Source organism: Ranitomeya imitator, chromosome 7, assembly GCF_032444005.1.
Source record: "Ranitomeya imitator isolate aRanImi1 chromosome 7, aRanImi1.pri, whole genome shotgun sequence".
NCBI classification, from domain to species: Eukaryota; Metazoa; Chordata; class Amphibia; order Anura; family Dendrobatidae; genus Ranitomeya; species Ranitomeya imitator.
This window is the reverse complement of record NC_091288.1, coordinates 172,117,073-172,135,038: the sequence shown is the minus strand read 5'-3', so window position 1 is coordinate 172,135,038 and position 17,966 is coordinate 172,117,073. Positions and strand designations below refer to the sequence as shown.

Sequence of the window (17,966 nt, the reverse complement as noted above, 5' to 3'; positions counted from 1 at the left end):
CCTAGTAGTGGAAACAGCTGCAGCCTCGTCCGTCACTCATCAGTCAGTTGCGTAATTGTCCTGACAATTGCAGGCAGGGGAGTTGCGTCCCTGATAAATTGGTGGCAGCGGTGGGATCAGTTTGATCTCTCCAATGTTCTTCCTGACATTGTTTTTATTCCTTATAATCTGTAGCGCTGTACAGACATTATCAACAGTTACATTATTCCCTGCCGTACAATCTACATTCCTTTTATCAAACACACAATACCAAATTCATGGCATGCCTGTTTCCTATTTTGTAAGAAGAAAACTGAAGGAAGTTCACAGGGACATGGGGAGAACATACAAATTCCATTAATGTTAATATGTTTTTCAGTGTTAATATAATATTTGTAATATGAGTAGTATTAAATGGAATCTGTCAGCAGGATTTCACTCCCAAAATATTGATATGTGCATGTAGCTTTCAAAGACAAGTCCAGCAGTACCTTTACATGGCCGGTCAGTTCATCCATTACTGAGAAATCAGCATTTGAATTGATATGCTAATGAGGCTGCAGAGCTTTTGTAGATCTGAAGCCTCTGTCACTCCAGCTCTATTACCCGCCCAGCACCACCTCCTGCTTGACTAAAGCCTCTTTGATGTGAGACTTAAGGCCCCTTCACATTAAGCGACGCTGCAGCGATACCGACAACGATCCGGATCGCTGCAGCGTCGCTGTTTGGTCGCTGGAGAGCTGTCACACAGACCGTTCTCCAGCGACCAACGATGCCGGTAACCAGGGTAAACATCGGGTAACTAAGCACAGGGCCGCGCTTAGTAACCCGATGTTTACCCTGGTTACCATCCTAAAAGTAAAAAAAACAAACAGTACATACTTAACTAACGCTGTCTGTCCCCGGCGCTCTGCTTCTCTGCACTCCTCCTGTACTGTCTGTGTGAGCACAGCGGCCGGAAAGCAGAGCGGTGACGTCACCGCTCTGCTTTCCGGCTGACCGACGCTCACAGCCAGTGCAGGAGGAGTGCAGAGCACAGCGCCTGGGACAGACAGCGGTAGGTAAGTATGTAGTGTTTGTTTTTTTTACTTTTAGGATGGTAACCAGGGTAAACATCGGGTTACTAAGCGCGGCCCTGCGCTTAGTTACCCGATGTTTACCCTGGTTACCAGTGAAGACATCGCTGGATCGGTGTCACACACGCCGATCCAGCGATGTCCGCAGGAGATCCAGCGACGAAATAAAGTTCTGGACTTTCTTCAGCGACCATCGATCTCCCAGCAGGGGCCTGATCGTTGGTCGCTGTCACACATAATGATTTCATTAACGATATCGTTGCTACGTCACAAAATGCAACGATATCGTTAACAATATCGTTATGTGTGAAGGTACCTTTAAGGAAAACTCAGTCAAATGAGAAGATGCAGCGCCTGGATATGACATGTGTGTGCCCGGACACCTCTGTAAGCGAGTTAATGTCCATCCAATGTGAATCCTTGCAGTTCTGATTCTCGTGTACGTTCAGTGAAGCTTTTTATATTTCACTTTATGTAAGAAAATATCTTAATTCAGTCCCTTTGCCTTCAGCTGTTGAGCGTTCCCAATAGTTCTGGACATCCAAATTTCAACATCAAATTTGTTTGTGGACAATGCTGGAGAAATGGCCAAGTGATTGAATCTGAAAAAAGCAGAAGATACTGCAGCGCAAAAGCCAGGCACATGTAAGTATAAGCGAGCAGTCCGTCCTCCGCCATAGTGGACTAATAAAGGGCCGTGTAAGATCAGTGCATTCATTGCCGTAAACATTGCTTCCTCTTAGGTGGACCAAAGATCGCCAAGTTGTTCTTGTGATGTCCAACGAGCGCAAAAAGTGGATAACTATCCGACCTTGTCCCGCAAAAAAGCCCGTTCCAGTTCAGTTTGAGGTGATTTTTTAATCCTGATTTCTCAAGGTATCTACATATCTCTTAAAGGGACCTGTCCACTATCTGGGAAACCCCTTTTTAAACAAATTAGCCTCTTGTAAAATAAAAATAACTGACTTCCTACACCGGCTCCATTCCACCATGTTTGACGGGGTTTGTGTCGCATTGTTATGTCACATGAACACCGCCGCCAGTTGGCGCCCGCTATTGATCTACTGTGCTCTCACTTCTGCCACTTGTTTGATCGAGGGCAGTAACAGCGCAGCTGGGCTCCCATAGCATAACAATGTCACGCAAGCCCTGGAAAACCTGGCGCCAACATACCTGGAATGGCGCCGGAGCGGTAGGTGAGTATTAGGTCCTCTTATCTTACAAGGGGGACTACTTTATTTTAAAAGGGGTTGTCCAGGCAGTTGACACAGTCTTTAATTGATGCAGAGGATTATTGAGGCTTCTGCTGATAGAAGCAGCTGGAGACGTGACGTACTGTCTGTACATTGTAGGATTACTTCTGGATGACTTTCCAGTCATTGTTTTTAGATGAATGCTGAAAAAGATCCATAGTGGATGCTTTCCTGAAACGGAAAGTACTTGCAAGCAGCATAATGCAAAGAATAGCAGGTTTACCCGGAATCCTTTGCAGTAGGCAGAGCTATGCAAATCATCTCTTTCCACCCCTGTCTAATCCACAGCGCTTGGAACCGCCAAGCGTGCAATGCTGCGGATTAGTTTCTAAATTTATACAGCCAACCAATTCCTACCTGTGGACACGTGTTTCGGGCTTTAGGCCCTCATCAGCACAGGGCTGGAATTGGTTGGCTGTATGGAGTGGGGCTCGGTGAGCAAGCGATACATACATGCTAGCCACCTTAGGGAGAGACCCAAGTTGGGCTAAATGTAGCGGGACGAAAGAGACCGAAAAGCCCTCTACTTAAAGGAAATACATAGTGGATGCTTTCCTGAAACGGAAAGTACTTGCAAGCAGCATAATGCAAAGAATAGCAGGTTTACCCGGAATCCTTTGCAGTAGGCAGAGCTATGCAAATCATCTCTTTCCACCCCTGTCTAATCCACAGCGCTTGGAACCGCCAAGCGTGCAATGCTGCGGATTAGTTTCTAAATTTATACAGCCAACCAATTCCTACCTGTGGACACGTGTTTCGGGCTTTAGGCCCTCATCAGCACAGGGCTGGAATTGGTTGGCTGTATGGAGTGGGGCTCGGTGAGCAAGCGATACATACATGCTAGCCACCTTAGGGAGAGACCCAAGTTGGGCTAAATGTAGCGGGACGAAAGAGACCGAAAAGCCCTCTACTTAAAGGAAATACATAGTGGATGCTTTCCTGAAACGGAAAGTACTTGCAAGCAGCATAATGCAAAGAATAGCAGGTTTACCCGGAATCCTTTGCAGTAGGCAGAGCTATGCAAATCATCTCTTTCCACCCCTGTCTAATCCACAGCGCTTGGAACCGCCAAGCGTGCAATGCTGCGGATTAGTTTCTAAATTTATACAGCCAACCAATTCCTACCTGTGGACACGTGTTTCGGGCTTTAGGCCCTCATCAGCACAGGGCTGGAATTGGTTGGCTGTATGGAGTGGGGCTCGGTGAGCAAGCGATACATACATGCTAGCCACCTTAGGGAGAGACCCAAGTTGGGCTAAATGTAGCGGGACGAAAGAGACCGAAAAGCCCTCTACTTAAAGGAAATACATAGTGGATGCTTTCCTGAAACGGAAAGTACTTGCAAGCAGCATAATGCAAAGAATAGCAGGTTTACCCGGAATCCTTTGCAGTAGGCAGAGCTATGCAAATCATCTCTTTCCACCCCTGTCTAATCCACAGCGCTTGGAACCGCCAAGCGTGCAATGCTGCGGATTAGTTTCTAAATTTATACAGCCAACCAATTCCTACCTGTGGACACGTGTTTCGGGCTTTAGGCCCTCATCAGCACAGGGCTGGAATTGGTTGGCTGTATGGAGTGGGGCTCGGTGAGCAAGCGATACATACATGCTAGCCACCTTAGGGAGAGACCCAAGTTGGGCTAAATGTAGCGGGACGAAAGAGACCGAAAAGCCCTCTACTTAAAGGAAATACATAGTGGATGCTTTCCTGAAACGGAAAGTACTTGCAAGCAGCATAATGCAAAGAATAGCAGGTTTACCCGGAATCCTTTGCAGTAGGCAGAGCTATGCAAATCATCTCTTTCCACCCCTGTCTAATCCACAGCGCTTGGAACCGCCAAGCGTGCAATGCTGCGGATTAGTTTCTAAATTTATACAGCCAACCAATTCCTACCTGTGGACACGTGTTTCGGGCTTTAGGCCCTCATCAGCACAGGGCTGGAATTGGTTGGCTGTATGGAGTGGGGCTCGGTGAGCAAGCGATACATACATGCTAGCCACCTTAGGGAGAGACCCAAGTTGGGCTAAATGTAGCGGGACGAAAGAGACCGAAAAGCCCTCTACTTAAAGGAAATACATAGTGGATGCTTTCCTGAAACGGAAAGTACTTGCAAGCAGCATAATGCAAAGAATAGCAGGTTTACCCGGAATCCTTTGCAGTAGGCAGAGCTATGCAAATCATCTCTTTCCACCCCTGTCTAATCCACAGCGCTTGGAACCGCCAAGCGTGCAATGCTGCGGATTAGTTTCTAAATTTATACAGCCAACCAATTCCTACCTGTGGACACGTGTTTCGGGCTTTAGGCCCTCATCAGCACAGGGCTGGAATTGGTTGGCTGTATGGAGTGGGGCTCGGTGAGCAAGCGATACATACATGCTAGCCACCTTAGGGAGAGACCCAAGTTGGGCTAAATGTAGCGGGACGAAAGAGACCGAAAAGCCCTCTACTTAAAGGAAATACATAGTGGATGCTTTCCTGAAACGGAAAGTACTTGCAAGCAGCATAATGCAAAGAATAGCAGGTTTACCCGGAATCCTTTGCAGTAGGCAGAGCTATGCAAATCATCTCTTTCCACCCCTGTCTAATCCACAGCGCTTGGAACCGCCAAGCGTGCAATGCTGCGGATTAGTTTCTAAATTTATACAGCCAACCAATTCCTACCTGTGGACACGTGTTTCGGGCTTTAGGCCCTCATCAGCACAGGGCTGGAATTGGTTGGCTGTATGGAGTGGGGCTCGGTGAGCAAGCGATACATACATGCTAGCCACCTTAGGGAGAGACCCAAGTTGGGCTAAATGTAGCGGGACGAAAGAGACCGAAAAGCCCTCTACTTAAAGGAAATACATAGTGGATGCTTTCCTGAAACGGAAAGTACTTGCAAGCAGCATAATGCAAAGAATAGCAGGTTTACCCGGAATCCTTTGCAGTAGGCAGAGCTATGCAAATCATCTCTTTCCACCCCTGTCTAATCCACAGCGCTTGGAACCGCCAAGCGTGCAATGCTGCGGATTAGTTTCTAAATTTATACAGCCAACCAATTCCTACCTGTGGACACGTGTTTCGGGCTTTAGGCCCTCATCAGCACAGGGCTGGAATTGGTTGGCTGTATGGAGTGGGGCTCGGTGAGCAAGCGATACATACATGCTAGCCACCTTAGGGAGAGACCCAAGTTGGGCTAAATGTAGCGGGACGAAAGAGACCGAAAAGCCCTCTACTTAAAGGAAATACATAGTGGATGCTTTCCTGAAACGGAAAGTACTTGCAAGCAGCATAATGCAAAGAATAGCAGGTTTACCCGGAATCCTTTGCAGTAGGCAGAGCTATGCAAATCATCTCTTTCCACCCCTGTCTAATCCACAGCGCTTGGAACCGCCAAGCGTGCAATGCTGCGGATTAGTTTCTAAATTTATACAGCCAACCAATTCCTACCTGTGGACACGTGTTTCGGGCTTTAGGCCCTCATCAGCACAGGGCTGGAATTGGTTGGCTGTATGGAGTGGGGCTCGGTGAGCAAGCGATACATACATGCTAGCCACCTTAGGGAGAGACCCAAGTTGGGCTAAATGTAGCGGGACGAAAGAGACCGAAAAGCCCTCTACTTAAAGGAAATACATAGTGGATGCTTTCCTGAAACGGAAAGTACTTGCAAGCAGCATAATGCAAAGAATAGCAGGTTTACCCGGAATCCTTTGCAGTAGGCAGAGCTATGCAAATCATCTCTTTCCACCCCTGTCTAATCCACAGCGCTTGGAACCGCCAAGCGTGCAATGCTGCGGATTAGTTTCTAAATTTATACAGCCAACCAATTCCTACCTGTGGACACGTGTTTCGGGCTTTAGGCCCTCATCAGCACAGGGCTGGAATTGGTTGGCTGTATGGAGTGGGGCTCGGTGAGCAAGCGATACATACATGCTAGCCACCTTAGGGAGAGACCCAAGTTGGGCTAAATGTAGCGGGACGAAAGAGACCGAAAAGCCCTCTACTTAAAGGAAATACATAGTGGATGCTTTCCTGAAACGGAAAGTACTTGCAAGCAGCATAATGCAAAGAATAGCAGGTTTACCCGGAATCCTTTGCAGTAGGCAGAGCTATGCAAATCATCTCTTTCCACCCCTGTCTAATCCACAGCGCTTGGAACCGCCAAGCGTGCAATGCTGCGGATTAGTTTCTAAATTTATACAGCCAACCAATTCCTACCTGTGGACACGTGTTTCGGGCTTTAGGCCCTCATCAGCACAGGGCTGGAATTGGTTGGCTGTATGGAGTGGGGCTCGGTGAGCAAGCGATACATACATGCTAGCCACCTTAGGGAGAGACCCAAGTTGGGCTAAATGTAGCGGGACGAAAGAGACCGAAAAGCCCTCTACTTAAAGGAAATACATAGTGGATGCTTTCCTGAAACGGAAAGTACTTGCAAGCAGCATAATGCAAAGAATAGCAGGTTTACCCGGAATCCTTTGCAGTAGGCAGAGCTATGCAAATCATCTCTTTCCACCCCTGTCTAATCCACAGCGCTTGGAACCGCCAAGCGTGCAATGCTGCGGATTAGTTTCTAAATTTATACAGCCAACCAATTCCTACCTGTGGACACGTGTTTCGGGCTTTAGGCCCTCATCAGCACAGGGCTGGAATTGGTTGGCTGTATGGAGTGGGGCTCGGTGAGCAAGCGATACATACATGCTAGCCACCTTAGGGAGAGACCCAAGTTGGGCTAAATGTAGCGGGACGAAAGAGACCGAAAAGCCCTCTACTTAAAGGAAATACATAGTGGATGCTTTCCTGAAACGGAAAGTACTTGCAAGCAGCATAATGCAAAGAATAGCAGGTTTACCCGGAATCCTTTGCAGTAGGCAGAGCTATGCAAATCATCTCTTTCCACCCCTGTCTAATCCACAGCGCTTGGAACCGCCAAGCGTGCAATGCTGCGGATTAGTTTCTAAATTTATACAGCCAACCAATTCCTACCTGTGGACACGTGTTTCGGGCTTTAGGCCCTCATCAGCACAGGGCTGGAATTGGTTGGCTGTATGGAGTGGGGCTCGGTGAGCAAGCGATACATACATGCTAGCCACCTTAGGGAGAGACCCAAGTTGGGCTAAATGTAGCGGGACGAAAGAGACCGAAAAGCCCTCTACTTAAAGGAAATACATAGTGGATGCTTTCCTGAAACGGAAAGTACTTGCAAGCAGCATAATGCAAAGAATAGCAGGTTTACCCGGAATCCTTTGCAGTAGGCAGAGCTATGCAAATCATCTCTTTCCACCCCTGTCTAATCCACAGCGCTTGGAACCGCCAAGCGTGCAATGCTGCGGATTAGTTTCTAAATTTATACAGCCAACCAATTCCTACCTGTGGACACGTGTTTCGGGCTTTAGGCCCTCATCAGCACAGGGCTGGAATTGGTTGGCTGTATGGAGTGGGGCTCGGTGAGCAAGCGATACATACATGCTAGCCACCTTAGGGAGAGACCCAAGTTGGGCTAAATGTAGCGGGACGAAAGAGACCGAAAAGCCCTCTACTTAAAGGAAATACATAGTGGATGCTTTCCTGAAACGGAAAGTACTTGCAAGCAGCATAATGCAAAGAATAGCAGGTTTACCCGGAATCCTTTGCAGTAGGCAGAGCTATGCAAATCATCTCTTTCCACCCCTGTCTAATCCACAGCGCTTGGAACCGCCAAGCGTGCAATGCTGCGGATTAGTTTCTAAATTTATACAGCCAACCAATTCCTACCTGTGGACACGTGTTTCGGGCTTTAGGCCCTCATCAGCACAGGGCTGGAATTGGTTGGCTGTATGGAGTGGGGCTCGGTGAGCAAGCGATACATACATGCTAGCCACCTTAGGGAGAGACCCAAGTTGGGCTAAATGTAGCGGGACGAAAGAGACCGAAAAGCCCTCTACTTAAAGGAAATACATAGTGGATGCTTTCCTGAAACGGAAAGTACTTGCAAGCAGCATAATGCAAAGAATAGCAGGTTTACCCGGAATCCTTTGCAGTAGGCAGAGCTATGCAAATCATCTCTTTCCACCCCTGTCTAATCCACAGCGCTTGGAACCGCCAAGCGTGCAATGCTGCGGATTAGTTTCTAAATTTATACAGCCAACCAATTCCTACCTGTGGACACGTGTTTCGGGCTTTAGGCCCTCATCAGCACAGGGCTGGAATTGGTTGGCTGTATGGAGTGGGGCTCGGTGAGCAAGCGATACATACATGCTAGCCACCTTAGGGAGAGACCCAAGTTGGGCTAAATGTAGCGGGACGAAAGAGACCGAAAAGCCCTCTACTTAAAGGAAATACATAGTGGATGCTTTCCTGAAACGGAAAGTACTTGCAAGCAGCATAATGCAAAGAATAGCAGGTTTACCCGGAATCCTTTGCAGTAGGCAGAGCTATGCAAATCATCTCTTTCCACCCCTGTCTAATCCACAGCGCTTGGAACCGCCAAGCGTGCAATGCTGCGGATTAGTTTCTAAATTTATACAGCCAACCAATTCCTACCTGTGGACACGTGTTTCGGGCTTTAGGCCCTCATCAGCACAGGGCTGGAATTGGTTGGCTGTATGGAGTGGGGCTCGGTGAGCAAGCGATACATACATGCTAGCCACCTTAGGGAGAGACCCAAGTTGGGCTAAATGTAGCGGGACGAAAGAGACCGAAAAGCCCTCTACTTAAAGGAAATACATAGTGGATGCTTTCCTGAAACGGAAAGTACTTGCAAGCAGCATAATGCAAAGAATAGCAGGTTTACCCGGAATCCTTTGCAGTAGGCAGAGCTATGCAAATCATCTCTTTCCACCCCTGTCTAATCCACAGCGCTTGGAACCGCCAAGCGTGCAATGCTGCGGATTAGTTTCTAAATTTATACAGCCAACCAATTCCTACCTGTGGACACGTGTTTCGGGCTTTAGGCCCTCATCAGCACAGGGCTGGAATTGGTTGGCTGTATGGAGTGGGGCTCGGTGAGCAAGCGATACATACATGCTAGCCACCTTAGGGAGAGACCCAAGTTGGGCTAAATGTAGCGGGACGAAAGAGACCGAAAAGCCCTCTACTTAAAGGAAATACATAGTGGATGCTTTCCTGAAACGGAAAGTACTTGCAAGCAGCATAATGCAAAGAATAGCAGGTTTACCCGGAATCCTTTGCAGTAGGCAGAGCTATGCAAATCATCTCTTTCCACCCCTGTCTAATCCACAGCGCTTGGAACCGCCAAGCGTGCAATGCTGCGGATTAGTTTCTAAATTTATACAGCCAACCAATTCCTACCTGTGGACACGTGTTTCGGGCTTTAGGCCCTCATCAGCACAGGGCTGGAATTGGTTGGCTGTATGGAGTGGGGCTCGGTGAGCAAGCGATACATACATGCTAGCCACCTTAGGGAGAGACCCAAGTTGGGCTAAATGTAGCGGGACGAAAGAGACCGAAAAGCCCTCTACTTAAAGGAAATACATAGTGGATGCTTTCCTGAAACGGAAAGTACTTGCAAGCAGCATAATGCAAAGAATAGCAGGTTTACCCGGAATCCTTTGCAGTAGGCAGAGCTATGCAAATCATCTCTTTCCACCCCTGTCTAATCCACAGCGCTTGGAACCGCCAAGCGTGCAATGCTGCGGATTAGTTTCTAAATTTATACAGCCAACCAATTCCTACCTGTGGACACGTGTTTCGGGCTTTAGGCCCTCATCAGCACAGGGCTGGAATTGGTTGGCTGTATGGAGTGGGGCTCGGTGAGCAAGCGATACATACATGCTAGCCACCTTAGGGAGAGACCCAAGTTGGGCTAAATGTAGCGGGACGAAAGAGACCGAAAAGCCCTCTACTTAAAGGAAATACATAGTGGATGCTTTCCTGAAACGGAAAGTACTTGCAAGCAGCATAATGCAAAGAATAGCAGGTTTACCCGGAATCCTTTGCAGTAGGCAGAGCTATGCAAATCATCTCTTTCCACCCCTGTCTAATCCACAGCGCTTGGAACCGCCAAGCGTGCAATGCTGCGGATTAGTTTCTAAATTTATACAGCCAACCAATTCCTACCTGTGGACACGTGTTTCGGGCTTTAGGCCCTCATCAGCACAGGGCTGGAATTGGTTGGCTGTATGGAGTGGGGCTCGGTGAGCAAGCGATACATACATGCTAGCCACCTTAGGGAGAGACCCAAGTTGGGCTAAATGTAGCGGGACGAAAGAGACCGAAAAGCCCTCTACTTAAAGGAAATACATAGTGGATGCTTTCCTGAAAAGGAAAGTACTTGCAAGCAGCATAATGCAAAGAATAGCAGGTTTACCCGGAATCCTTTGCAGTAGGCAGAGCTATGCAAATCATCTCTTTCCACCCCTGTCTAATCCACAGCGCTTGGAACCGCCAAGCGTGCAATGCTGCGGATTAGTTTCTAAATTTATACAGCCAACCAATTCCTACCTGTGGACACGTGTTTCGGGCTTTAGGCCCTCATCAGCACAGGGCTGGAATTGGTTGGCTGTATGGAGTGGGGCTCGGTGAGCAAGCGATACATACCGTTTCATTTCCGTTTCAGGAAAGCATCCACTATGTATTTCCTTTAAGTAGAGGGCTTTTCGGTCTCTTTCGTCCCGCTACATTTAGCCCAACTTGGGTCTCTCCCTAAGGTGGCTAGCATGTATGTATCGCTTGCTCACCGAGCCCCACTCCATACAGCCAACCAATTCCAGCCCTGTGCTGATGAGGGCCTAAAGCCCGAAACACGTGTCCACAGGTAGGAATTGGTTGGCTGTATAAATTTAGAAACTAATCCGCAGCATTGCACGCTTGGCGGTTCCAAGCGCTGTGGATTAGACAGGGGTGGAAAGAGATGATTTGCATAGCTCTGCCTACTGCAAAGGATTCCGGGTAAACCTGCTATTCTTTGCATTATGCTGCTTGCAAGTACTTTCCGTTTCAGGAAAGCATCCACTATGTATTTCCTTTAAGTAGAGGGCTTTTCGGTCTCTTTCGTCCCGCTACATTTAGCCCAACTTGGGTCTCTCCCTAAGGTGGCTAGCATGTATGTATCGCTTGCTCACCGAGCCCCACTCCATACAGCCAACCAATTCCAGCCCTGTGCTGATGAGGGCCTAAAGCCCGAAACACGTGTCCACAGGTAGGAATTGGTTGGCTGTATAAATTTAGAAACTAATCCGCAGCATTGCACGCTTGGCGGTTCCAAGCGCTGTGGATTAGACAGGGGTGGAAAGAGATGATTTGCATAGCTCTGCCTACTGCAAAGGATTCCGGGTAAACCTGCTATTCTTTGCATTATGCTGCTTGCAAGTACTTTCCGTTTCAGGAAAGCATCCACTATGTATTTCCTTTAAGTAGAGGGCTTTTCGGTCTCTTTCGTCCCGCTACATTTAGCCCAACTTGGGTCTCTCCCTAAGGTGGCTAGCATGTATGTATCGCTTGCTCACCGAGCCCCACTCCATACAGCCAACCAATTCCAGCCCTGTGCTGATGAGGGCCTAAAGCCCGAAACACGTGTCCACAGGTAGGAATTGGTTGGCTGTATAAATTTAGAAACTAATCCGCAGCATTGCACGCTTGGCGGTTCCAAGCGCTGTGGATTAGACAGGGGTGGAAAGAGATGATTTGCATAGCTCTGCCTACTGCAAAGGATTCCGGGTAAACCTGCTATTCTTTGCATTATGCTGCTTGCAAGTACTTTCCGTTTCAGGAAAGCATCCACTATGTATTTCCTTTAAGTAGAGGGCTTTTCGGTCTCTTTCGTCCCGCTACATTTAGCCCAACTTGGGTCTCTCCCTAAGGTGGCTAGCATGTATGTATCGCTTGCTCACCGAGCCCCACTCCATACAGCCAACCAATTCCAGCCCTGTGCTGATGAGGGCCTAAAGCCCGAAACACGTGTCCACAGGTAGGAATTGGTTGGCTGTATAAATTTAGAAACTAATCCGCAGCATTGCACGCTTGGCGGTTCCAAGCGCTGTGGATTAGACAGGGGTGGAAAGAGATGATTTGCATAGCTCTGCCTACTGCAAAGGATTCCGGGTAAACCTGCTATTCTTTGCATTATGCTGCTTGCAAGTACTTTCCGTTTCAGGAAAGCATCCACTATGTATTTCCTTTAAGTAGAGGGCTTTTCGGTCTCTTTCGTCCCGCTACATTTAGCCCAACTTGGGTCTCTCCCTAAGGTGGCTAGCATGTATGTATCGCTTGCTCACCGAGCCCCACTCCATACAGCCAACCAATTCCAGCCCTGTGCTGATGAGGGCCTAAAGCCCGAAACACGTGTCCACAGGTAGGAATTGGTTGGCTGTATAAATTTAGAAACTAATCCGCAGCATTGCACGCTTGGCGGTTCCAAGCGCTGTGGATTAGACAGGGGTGGAAAGAGATGATTTGCATAGCTCTGCCTACTGCAAAGGATTCCGGGTAAACCTGCTATTCTTTGCATTATGCTGCTTGCAAGTACTTTCCGTTTCAGGAAAGCATCCACTATGTATTTCCTTTAAGTAGAGGGCTTTTCGGTCTCTTTCGTCCCGCTACATTTAGCCCAACTTGGGTCTCTCCCTAAGGTGGCTAGCATGTATGTATCGCTTGCTCACCGAGCCCCACTCCATACAGCCAACCAATTCCAGCCCTGTGCTGATGAGGGCCTAAAGCCCGAAACACGTGTCCACAGGTAGGAATTGGTTGGCTGTATAAATTTAGAAACTAATCCGCAGCATTGCACGCTTGGCGGTTCCAAGCGCTGTGGATTAGACAGGGGTGGAAAGAGATGATTTGCATAGCTCTGCCTACTGCAAAGGATTCCGGGTAAACCTGCTATTCTTTGCATTATGCTGCTTGCAAGTACTTTCCGTTTCAGGAAAGCATCCACTATGTATTTCCTTTAAGTAGAGGGCTTTTCGGTCTCTTTCGTCCCGCTACATTTAGCCCAACTTGGGTCTCTCCCTAAGGTGGCTAGCATGTATGTATCGCTTGCTCACCGAGCCCCACTCCATACAGCCAACCAATTCCAGCCCTGTGCTGATGAGGGCCTAAAGCCCGAAACACGTGTCCACAGGTAGGAATTGGTTGGCTGTACAAATTTAGAAACTAATCCGCAGCATTGCACGCTTGGCGGTTCCAAGCGCTGTGGATTAGACAGGGGTGGAAAGAGATGATTTGCATAGCTCTGCCTACTGCAAAGGATTCCGGGTAAACCTGCTATTCTTTGCATTATGCTGCTTGCAAGTACTTTCCGTTTCAGGAAAGCATCCACTATGTATTTCCTTTAAGTAGAGGGCTTTTCGGTCTCTTTCGTCCCGCTACATTTAGCCCAACTTGGGTCTCTCCCTAAGGTGGCTAGCATGTATGTATCGCTTGCTCACCGAGCCCCACTCCATACAGCCAACCAATTCCAGCCCTGTGCTGATGAGGGCCTAAAGCCCGAAACACGTGTCCACAGGTAGGAATTGGTTGGCTGTATAAATTTAGAAACTAATCCGCAGCATTGCACGCTTGGCGGTTCCAAGCGCTGTGGATTAGACAGGGGTGGAAAGAGATGATTTGCATAGCTCTGCCTACTGCAAAGGATTCCGGGTAAACCTGCTATTCTTTGCATTATGCTGCTTGCAAGTACTTTCCGTTTCAGGAAAGCATCCACTATGTATTTCCTTTAAGGAAAAAGATCCAGTAATTAACCTGTTCTTACGCAAATATATGTATTTTCTCTCCCACAGTTGTGTCATCATATATTGAATGGCAAAAAATGTCAATATATAGGAAATTGTGCATTTGCTCACAGCCAAGAAGAAAAAGAGATCTGGACTTTCATGAAAGATTTAAGCAGTAAGTTCATCTAATCTCGGCTCGTAAACAATTATTCTACATGATCGGTTTCAGCTTTCTGTCAGTTCATCTTGTGATGTTTTGCGGTACCCTGAAAAGTGAAATTTTCATTCTACCATCTGATACTGGTTACCGTATATACTCGAGTATAAGCCGAGAATTTCAGCCCATTTTTTTAGGCTGAAATTGCCCCACTCGGCTTATACTCGAGTCATACCCAGGGGTCGGCAGGGGAGGGGGTGCGGCAGCTGTCTAATCATACTCACCTGCTCCTGGTGCGGTCCCTGGACGTCCCTGGTTCTCCAGGCGCTGACAGCTTCTTCCTGTATTGAGCTGTCACATGGTACCGCTCATTACAGTAATGAATATGGACTCCCATGGGGTGGAGCCGCATATTCATTACTGTAATGAGCGGTACCATGTGACTGCTCTATACAGGAAGAAGCTGCTAGCGCCCAGAGAACCAGGGACGTCCAGGGGCCGCGCCGGGAGCAGGCGAGCATGGCGGGGGCAGTGTGTGATATTCACCTGTCCCCTGTACCACCGTCGGTGCCGCTCCGTCTTCTGCGTCCTCTGCAGTGACGCTCAGTTCAGAGGGCGCGATGACGCGATTAGTGTGTGCCGCCCTCTGCCTGAACAGTCAGTGCAGAGGACGTGGAAGACACAGCAGGGCTCAGCTGTGGAACGGGAAAGGTGACTATAGCAAGTGTTGGGGGCCTAAGCGACGAGAGGTGAGTATGTGTTTTTTTGGGGTTTTTTTTTATCGCAGCAACAGCATATGGGGCAAATGTCTTTATGGAGCATCTTATGGGGCCATGTGCAGCTTTATATGGGACAAATATTTCTATGGAGCATCTTATGAGGCCATGTGCAGCATTCTATGAGGCAAATATCTGTATGGAGCATCTTATGTGGCCTTGTGCAGCATTATATGGGGGCAAATATCTGTATGGAGCATCTTATGTGGCCATGTGCAGCATTATATGGGGGCAAATATCTGCATGGAGCATCTTATGGGGCCGTGTGCAGCATTATATGGGGCAAATATTTCTACATTGTATCATACAATTATTAGGTTCTGTAGAAGGACGTAGATCTGGGTATTTATTATGATGGAATATAGGCTGAACTGGATGGACAAATGTCTTTTTTCGGCCTTACTAACTATGTTACTATGTTACACTCCCTGACAGAAGTTATGTCGCTTATCCATGTTATGTAAATAAAAGCTTATAACCTGACGTTAAACTCATCCTTTGGTTGTATAAATTATTCTTTTGACAGCTGAAACCCTCTGAAATGTCGTTTAGGTTAAGAAAATAAATTGGCATCAATGCAGAAATATTGATCAGTTAATGGACACAGAATGGTCAGATTTTGGCAAGACAAAACTTTTGTCGCCCACAGAAAGTAATGTGATATTCAAACAAATAATGAACTTAAAATACAAATAAATGTTGCATAACATTGGTGAATGAAGTTGTGGTGCTATTAGTCATATTTAATATTTTGTGTGACTTCCATGACCTTGAAGGACTACATCCATGCGGTTCAACAATGATTCATACAATTTATTAATGAAGTCATCAGGAATAGCAAAGAATGCAGTCTTGCATGCCTCCCAGAGTTCATCAAGATTCTTTGGTTTTGTCTTCCAAGCTTCCTCTTTCATCCTACCCCATATATGCTCAATGATGTTCATGTCTGGTGACTGGGCTGGCCAGTCCTTGAGCACCTTGATCTTTTTTGCCTGGAGGAACTTTGTTGTAGAGATGGATGTATGAGATGGAGCACCATCCTGCTGCAGAATTTGACCCCTTTTATGATTTGGAATATAAGAGGTAGCTTATACTTCTTGATATTTTAGACTATTGATATTGCCTTCCACCCTGCAAATGTTTCGCACACCCCCATATCGAATGTAACCCCAGACCATGATCTTTCCACCACCAAATTTAATTGTTTTCTTGGTGTATTTTGGATCCATACGGGCTCCAGTAGGTCTCCTGCAGTGATTGCGGCGGCTGTGGTGTAATTCTACTGAAGATTCATCAGAGAAATCCACCTTCTGCCACTTTTCCAGCATCCATCTGTTTAGCAGGCTGTAGGACTTTGCAAATGCCACACGGTTTTTTATTTGCCTTTTGTTTAGTGCTGGCTTCTGGGCACTGATTCGACCATGGAGGCCATTTCGAGACAGAATCCTACAAACTGTTCTAGTTGATACGGGAAATGAGGTGACCAGGCCTGTTGGAGCTCTGCTGCAGTGGAAGAGGGGCTTGCTTTGGATTTTCTAACCAACAAATGTTCCTCCTGAGCAGTTGTCTTGCGGGGTCTGCCGCACCTGGGCTTGTCAAACACATCTCCAGTCTCTTCAAATCTTTTTGTAATTCTTTGTTCTGGACGCTGAGACACATTAAAGGTGCCAGCCATCTCTGGAATGGATCTGGTCTTCAGCCTCTTGATAATCCAGGCTTTGGTCGCAGGGTGGATTTTTTGCATGTTGTCAGAGCTCAAATTGCAGTTCAAGTGAAGGTCTGGGATGCTGGGTTTCTTTTTATATACACACTAATTAAGCGACCATTTACTAAGCACAGGTAAAGATGTAAACTAGAATTGGGTGCGTGCATTATATGACCAGGCGACAAAACTTTTGTCTTGCCAAAATCTAACCATTCTGTCTCCATTAACTGATAAATATTTCTGCATTGATGGCAATTTATTTTCTTAACCTAAACCACATTTCGGAGGGTTTCAGCTTTCAAAAGAAAAATTTATAAAACCAATGGATGAATTTAACATCAGGTTATAAGCATTTATTTACATAACATGGATAAGCGACATAACTTCTGTCATAGAGTGTATGGAGCATGTTATGGGGCAAATATTTCTATGGAGCATCTTATGGGGCCATAATCAACATTTGTGCAGCATTATATGGGGCATATATTAATATGGAGCATCTTATAATGCTCCATACAGTTCATGATGGGCCCATGAACTGTATGGAGCATTATATGGGGCTCCTGATTCAATATGGATATTCAAAAACACTTAACCTACTGATGTCTCAATTAATTTTACTTTTATTGGTATCTATTTTTATTTTTGATATTTACCGGTAGCTGCTGTATTTCCCACCCTAGGCTTATACTCGTGTCATTAAGTTTTCCCAGTTTTTTTTGTGGCAAAATTAGGGGGGTCGGCTTATACTCGAGTATATAATGTATTTCTCCGTATTTTCATACACATGCTGCCTAAAGAGTACGGGAAGAGAAGTGACCGCCGCCCTGAGCAGTGGTTGTCACGTTTCAGACTCATGTTTGGGGTATATTCTGGGAAAAGATCCCATTGTGAACACCAAACGTATTCATTGGACACCATTTACCCCGCCATAGGCCAAAACATTGTCTTTTTTATTTTTGTTTGGGGCGGTATACATTTTATCAATCGCATTTCTGATCGGCACTCATAGCTGGAAGACAGTGGTGCCCTGTAGTCGGGGATGTCTCTCCAAACAATGGAGTCTATGTCCTACGCTTCCTAGCAGATTCAGGGGCTCTCATATTGGACAGGCCGTAATCAAGGTCTGGGGCAGACTGAAACGTTGGCCATAGCTTCTATTTACATAGACATATACAACGTTTCGTTTTTGTTTTGTTTTTTGCAATATGGAAATCCCTTTAAGCTTAATCAGTATTTTCAGGAGGATGGCGATTGATAGAAGAATAGCAAATAGCTTTCTCCATTGAATAATCTATGATTTAGTTGTTTTCCGTTTTTATCATTGAGACTCTGATTATTGTCATTTCCTTCTGGTCAATAGAGAATCTCCGGTAGGCAGATACCCGGG

At 46.8% G+C, this 17,966-nt stretch overlaps 1 protein-coding gene across 2 annotated transcripts in view; it reads left to right on the top strand.

Moving 5' to 3' along the window:
* ZC3H7A (zinc finger CCCH-type containing 7A) overlaps window positions 1-17,966 on the top strand; it is an 88,030-nt gene that overhangs the window by 50,335 nt on the left and 19,729 nt on the right. For both annotated transcript variants that reach the window (XM_069734052.1, XM_069734053.1), the window contains exons 18-20: window positions 1,567-1,700; window positions 1,799-1,904; window positions 14,005-14,113. In XM_069734052.1, the coding sequence (XP_069590153.1) occupies window positions 1,567-1,700; window positions 1,799-1,904; window positions 14,005-14,113 (349 nt within the window). The remainder of the gene's footprint in view (window positions 1-1,566; window positions 1,701-1,798; window positions 1,905-14,004; window positions 14,114-17,966) is intronic.